The following is a 7,502-nucleotide window of genomic DNA, read 5'->3' as shown; positions in this document are numbered from 1 at the left end:
TAAGTGTTTACAAATGTAGGTAAATGTTGATGTATAACAACTCGTTAAAATACACCAAAATGCAGGAAATGGCATCTCTGTTAATCCAAATTTTCTGTGAGAGCCTTGGCTACTACCACTACTACTACTACTACTACTACTACTACTACTACTACTACTACTACTACTACTACTACTACTACTACTACTACTACTACTACTACTACTACTACTACTACTACTACTACTACTACTACTACTACTACTACTACTACTACTTGGGTGGCTCTGGCTGAGTGGTTAGAGCAGTCGTCCTCCAATGCAAGAGTTGGGGGTTCGATTCCACCAGCAGCCACATTCTAAAGTGTCCCTGGGCAAGACACTGAACCCCTCATTGCCTCCTGTGTGTCCCATTGGTGTATGAATGTGATAAAGCTCTGATTAGTCTTTGTAGAGATCTAGTAGAGTGATGTATGAACGGGTAAATGAGGACACAGATTGTGTTGTAAAGAGCTTTGAGTATCTTGATAAGCTAGAAAGGAGCTATATAAGTACAGTCCATTTACAATTTACCACATCAAAACAGCATTGTCACATTATTGAGTCATACCAAGATGGCTGCCTCAGTTAGCTGTCACAGCCATCTTGACCCTAAAAGTTAATCATAGATGCACGCCCAGTGATTACTGAGAGTTTCAATAAAATTCATCCTGTGGTTCATGAGATTTTTGCTAAAAGACAGAAACAAATGAAAACATGGGCAAAAACAATTAGCCTTTAACTTTCAGACAATAATTATATCTAAAGTTTAAACTTTTGTTATGTTATTTAAACATTAGCCGTCTACCATAGACGGTGTTCTTACCTCAACACAGAGAGCGCATCATTAATGGACTCTTTCAGGTTTTCCTCTGATGGGTTGAACACGTACTCTTTACAGAACGTTGGACGCACACCCAGAATCTCCATCTCGCAACCTAAAAACATATATACAGAAAATCACTGCACATTTATTAATAAATATTATAATCTGAACACGGCACAATAAACACATCTTCATTTTACCTTTGTAATAAAAAAAAAAGCACAATAAATTCAATAGATTTTAAAAACTTAAAAAAATATTTACAATATAAATTTCAAGTTTCTTATCTATATTTGCTATCTCTGATAGAGGACATTTGCAAACTGAGGTGTACCGCAAACCCACCCACACAGACCAGTATTTGCAGTTTGACTCCCATCACCCTTTGGAGCACAAGTTAGGAGTCATCAGGACTCTATACCACAGAGCAGACAGTGTCCCCACTAACTCAGGAGCCAGGCAGAAGGAGAAATCCCACACAAGACAGGCTCTAGAGCTGGTGTGCCCAACCAGTCGCCCGCAAAGCGAAACCTTGACTTGTATTCTCACAGACATAGTCTCGCGAGTTTTGGGTGCGGTGACACAGCGCTCTCACGAGACTTTAGGCTCAGTAGTGGAGTAATGTCAGTGCGCAGAAAACATGGATGGAAAACTAGCGAACAAGCAAACGAAAACTTATTATTTTCACACAGAGTGGGAGGAGGAGTATTTTTTTGTTTATTCTAATTCGAAGTCCATTTGCCTCATCTGTGATTCAAGCGTTGCCTTACCCAAAAAGTGTAACTTGGAGCGGCATTTCAAGATGATGCACAAACGGTTTGAGACAGATTTCCCTCTTAAAAGTTCTTAACGGACTCAGAAAGTGCGGGAGCTAAAAAACAAGCTTGCAGCCCAGCAATCAGTCTTCACTCGCCCCAGCACAAAAGGTAAAGCTGCTACGATAGCTTCCTACCGTGTTAGCCGCATCCTGGCTCAACATAAGAAGTCTTTCAGCGATGGACGTTATGAAAGAAGCGTTTATTGAGGCTGCAGATGCGCTTTTTCATGATTTTAAAAATAAAAGTGAGATCGTAGCTGCTATTAAAGACGTGCAGTTGTCCAGACAAACAGTGACACGGCGATGTGAGGGAATGGCTGTGGATGTGGAGGAGCAGCTAAAAAAGGACGTGGAACAATGTGAGTGTTTCTCTCTTCAGTTTGATGAGTCGACAGACATGGTGGATGTAGCCCAGCTGTGTGTTTTTATCAGAATGGCCTTTGCAGACATGAGTGCAAAAGAGGAGCTGCTCACCATCTTGCCTTTGAAGGGACACACAAGAGGAGAAGATATTTTTAATGCGTTTATGGAGTTTGTTAATAAAAGCAACTTGCCCCTCTTTAAACTAATTTCTATAACAACTGATGGCGCTCCAGCAATGACTGGTCACACCAGTGGATTTGTTGCACTCTGCAAGCAGAATGATGCTTTCCCAGACATTTTGCACTATCACTGCATCATCCACCAACAGACCCTGTGTGGGAAGATTTTAAACATGAAGGAAGTGATGGATGTTGCCATGAAAACTGTGTGCTCTATAAGGGCCAGGAGTCTGCAGAGGAGGTTGTTCCGGGCTCACTTGGAGGAGGCAGGAGCAGACCACACAGACCTGCTGCTGCACATGGACGTCAGGTGGCTAAGCAGAGGTAAATTTCTGGACAGATTCAGTGAGCTGTTGCCTGAGATCAGGGATTTTCTGAAGCTGTCAGATCATGGTGAACATTCAAAACTAGAGGACACCCAGTGGCTTTTGGATTTAGCCTTCCTCACAGATCTCACCAGCCTGCTCAATGAACTGAATTTCGAACTTCAGGGAAAGGACAAAAACATAATCCACATGATCAGTTCTGTGAGCACCTTCAAAAGCAGGCTGCAACTGCTCACAAGTCGGCTGCAACGCAGGGACCTGCGAAACTTCCCACACATGGAGGCAGAGCTACAGCGCCAAGGGAAAGAGGTCCCACAACTGGACAGTGCACACTATTCTAAGCAGGTTCAGAGCATCTCAGCAGAATTTGAGAGACGATTTACTGACTTTTCCTCCATCGAGCCTGTTACCAGCTACATGTGTTATCCTTTTGGAAATGTTGATGTGGATGACATTGTGTCCAAATTGGTGTCCGTGTTTCAGCTGGACAGCTCTGGTGTTGAAAATGAGGTGTTGACTCTGCAAAATGACATTGGGATCAAATCCAGAGCATCACCTGGCGTGGATGGAGAGTTCTGGAGTCTGCTGTCAGAAGAAAAGTATCCTAACATCCGAAGATGTGCTTTGAACTTAACAGCACTTTTTGGATCTACCTACCTGTGTGAGTCTGCTTTTTCACACATGAAAATCATCAAGTCCAAAAACAGATCCACAATGAATGATGATCATCTGGAGACCTGCCTGCGCCTCGCAACCACCTCATACTGCCCAGCTTATGAGACCCTGGCCTCCTCCTCTCAGTGTCAGAAGTCCCACTAAGGTAGAGACACATTTATTTTATACAGCTTGCATAAAAAGTTGTCTCCTATAGACACATCACGTTCTGTTTTATTTACTTTAAAGAAGTGAGGAGTAGGGATTGATGAAAAATTATGTTTGTTGATAATGAGACTGGACGAGTAGCTCTCTGCAAATTGCCGACTTCAAAAGTAGCTCTTGGTTCAAAAAAGGTTGGGCACCCCTGCTCTAGAGCAATGTGGATATCCTAACTGGGCCTTCCTGAAAGCAGAAAAGAAACCCAAACAGGACTCCAGTCAGCCATCAGGTGAAAAGGAGGAACCCAGACCCAGACCAGTGGTCATTCCGTATGTTGAGGGAGTATCAGAGAAACTGAGAAGTTTATTTTCTAAACACAACGTCCCAGTGGCTTTTAAACCCCAAAATACATTACGGCAAAGACTGGTTCATCCCAAATATCCAGTCCCCCGGCACAAACTGAGTCATATTGTGTATGCTGTTCAGTGTCAGGAGGGCTGTGATCAGTCTTAGATTGGGGAAACTAAACAGCCACTGGCCAAAAGGATGGACCAGCACAGAAGAACAACAACATCAGGCCAGGACTCTGCAGTCTACACTCATCTCCAGGCCAGCGGTCACTCTTTCAGGGATGAAGATGTTCACATCCTGGATAGAGAGGAACGATGGTTTGAGAGAGGAGTAAAGGAGGGCATCTTTGTGAAAAAAAAAACATCCATCATTAAACAGGGGTGGAGGCCTCCGTGTTCAACTGTCCCCCTTTTACAATGCTGTTATTGCAAGTATCACTCAGCCCTCTGTGAATAGTAAACAGCCATCAGTGTGCTAATGATCCTTCGTTAGGCTGATGGTCCTTCTTGATCATGTGAGCAGCTGGTTTTGGTTGTCAGCAGCAAAACTGGTTGATCCACTCTGAAAAGGTGCTATTTATAAGACTGAGCTGAATACAGCACCTCAGACGGAGGAAGTCTTTCAGATGAAAGACGAAACGTTTCTACATTTTTGTTGTTGTTTTGCATTGTTTTGTTTTTTTGAATGTCCAGAGGACCAGATTTAACTTTTTTAGATTTTTCTACCTGGATTATTGAGCATGCATCAGGACAGGTGCTGTAAGCTTTTTACTTGTCTCAACCACACCATGGGGTACAATGTTCAAGCCAAGAGCCATTGTCAGTACTGGGAGCTAAGCACCCCAAAAGATCAGATCCTAGAATCGCCCCTGGATCATACGTCATCCAGGACAATGGAAATTAAAAGAACAACGACGAGGCAATGGGATCAAAGATGTGTGGAGTTCCAGTATTTGAACTGCACAAGGCTGGAATCATGATTATTAATACTTGAATCCATCCGCTCACCCCTACCTCACAGATTTAAGAGTCAGATGAAATGAGACAACACTGTTCAAACTGCAAATATCAGATATGGATTCAAAAACCACATATGAAAAAGACCTGGGTCGGATTAGGAAATGTTGGTTTGTCACGTTCAGACTGTCATGAAAAGCTCTGATACGGGTCATGTTTGCCTGCAGTGTGAACCTAGACAAAGTCTCTGCTGGATGAGTTTGTTGATAACTGACAGTAAAATTAAACTATCAAAATTTGGATGTAGAGTGGGTGGGGCCAAAAACATTTAGCTCCACCCACAGCACTTCCTGATGTGGCTGTTTGTGTCCAAAGCAGTTATGGCAGGGATGAACGATGTGGCTAGCTTGTTAGCATCAACTTTTTCAGAGAAAAATGTTGTTTTTTAAACAGTAAAAGTAGTGAAGGAGTGGAAATAACAGAAAAATTACTTAGAATATAACATTTATCTCTTATTTATCAGGTCTCTCTTGTAAATGAGTCCTCGAGGCTCAATAGGATTTACCTGTCTAAATAAAGGTTGATTGATTTATCAACACTGCTCATGGAGTACAGTGGTCCCTCGCTGCCTCACGCTTTGTTTATCACGGCCTCGCTCTATCACTGTTTTTCAAAATAAGATTGGACATGACACACAGTTGGCTGATTGATGGATGAGCCACACGATCAGCATGGAATTGTTATTTAAAATAAATTATTATCATTTTTTCAATCTGGCTCTCAATCGAGGTGGCTGCTTGCCTTTCCTCTCCCGTTTTTTCCTTCCTCCTGCTTTGCTCTCTGTGTGTCTGAAGGGCCTGGTACACATCTCCCGAACGTAAATAAAGATTATGGATCTGGTATCCTGGACGTTCAACGCTATTGACAAGATTTTTTCATCAAAGCGACAAGGTCCTGGAGAACCTGCGTGTCCAGCTGAGACACACACTGTGAGGTACGTCATGGACCCGTGGGGAGTGTGGCAGCTGATGTGCCTCTCAGTTCTGTCTCAGGAGGATGTTGAAGACATTTACATATTTGAATTTATGATAACAGGGACTCTGCTTTTTGGCATCAGCGGGGCTCTGTTTTATCGACTTTTGAAGAAGACATCGGCAGAAGTTTCGGCCATGATAAGCTTCCGAGTCAGTGTGAAGGTTTGGTTTGTGCTGTGAGTACTCAAAATCAGCTGATTTATGAGCTAAACCATAAGGTGGAGGTGATTTATGAGAATTGCAGGCCATCTGCGGCTTCTGGGACTCATCAGTACGGTGGGATCGACCTTGAAGGAGATTCATAACATGGATCAGAGGAATGGATTCCCACAATTAGGCCATTTTGGAACCAGAATGTCCAGATGGACTCAAGGCCAAAGAAAAAAATCTGTCTGCCTGAAGAAAACCAACAATCAAAGCTTATCTGAATCTGACTCCACGTTGGCCTCGAAGACAGGCCGACTATCAAATTTCTCCTGGGTCATGGGTAACCAGGGATAGAAGCTTCATCTATCGCAACTTCTGTGCACGCTTATCAGAACTGCTGGCTGAAACAACATCTTCAGAACTGTTGCCGATCTGAAAAACGCTCATGGACAAATCTCAACACTTTGACGTCAAATGCATATGTAATCATCCAACAATTTTCAGTCAGGTCATCTGGACAGTTTCTTTTTTTGCTGAAATGTTTCACCTTCCATCTAGAAGGCTTCATCAGTCAAGGAAACACAACACAAAACTGATTCTTCCCCCAAACAGCTTACTCCAAAGTGAAAACAAACCAGTTATGTTGGTGCTAAGATGGTGTCTTTGGCATGCCCCCTCCTCTGTTGCCAGCCCTCTTCCTCATCGACAATCATGAGCATATGTAATCATGTTTTAATTGTGCTTGCTAGTAGAGGTTTTTTTGATGTCTCAAATCGTGTCCTGATAAACAAGATGTGAAAAAACTTTTTTTGTAATACCACTATCTACCCTCATGTTTCTCTCCCTTTTCCCAATTAAAAATATTAATCTGAAAAAGGATAAGAAAGGCTGCGCTTAGAGCAGCAGCTTCGTGCACTACGTCCATCTTCCGTACAACTGTACGTACATGTTCTCGTTGTATCTCGGTACAATGATAATAAAGCTTATTCTGATTCTGATTATTTTAATTTATTTAGCACCTGCTGCACCTGTGTGCAGCCCACAGCTGCAGTGGAAGCTTCCTCCTGCAGCTTTTCTGCACTGGAGAAATGGGCGTGGCCTAAAGCTAAAGCGCTTGCAAATGGCAAAGTGCAGCAGGAGGCAGAAAGCTGAAATCATGACATGCTGTGTTCTTTTAGAATGTTTGGAGTTTAGAAACATTGTTTAAAATATTGCAAGAATGTGGGAAGGTTTTAAAACTCCTTCATATATACAGGTATATAAATACTAAAATAAACTACTACTACTTCACTTATCATGGGAGGGTGGGGGGGAAATGGTCCCAAACACTCATGATAAACGAGGGAAAACTGAATTGTTTGTCTTCTAGTCTTGTTCATTTTCAACTGGCTGAAAATGAATGAATTATTGGAGCTGCCTGTTTTATTTCACCACAGACAAATCATCATCAATGATGGATTTGTTAATCTGACAGAGTCCGCTCTGCAGCACCTCTCTGCAAGCTGCTACAAAATTAAAATGTTTTGGGGCACCAGAGTGGATTCTCAGCTGGTCGAGCAGCACCACAACCAGATTCTGAGTCATATGAAGGTCAGGTGAACTGAAACTGAACATCTTGTGATGTTTCTTTTTTAACAAAAAAACGAAGTCCAGATGACATGATTCAACC

General features: G+C 42.5%; 1 protein-coding gene across 1 annotated transcript in view; it reads right to left on the bottom strand.

Annotated features, from left to right (window-relative positions):
- Nucleotides 1-7,502, bottom strand: part of enpp6 (ectonucleotide pyrophosphatase/phosphodiesterase 6) — a 131,788-nt gene that overhangs the window by 32,397 nt on the left and 91,889 nt on the right. The window contains exon 3 of the mRNA XM_037675452.1: nucleotides 845-956. Coding sequence (XP_037531380.1) covers nucleotides 845-956 — 112 coding nt within the window. The remainder of the gene's footprint in view (nucleotides 1-844; nucleotides 957-7,502) is intronic.

This window comes from Nematolebias whitei, chromosome 4 (genome assembly GCF_014905685.2).
Source record: "Nematolebias whitei isolate Nwh7 chromosome 4, NemWhi1, whole genome shotgun sequence".
NCBI classification, from domain to species: domain Eukaryota; kingdom Metazoa; phylum Chordata; class Actinopteri; order Cyprinodontiformes; family Rivulidae; genus Nematolebias; species Nematolebias whitei.
Note: the sequence above shows the minus strand (reverse complement) of the source record. Positions and strands in the feature narration are given on the sequence as shown.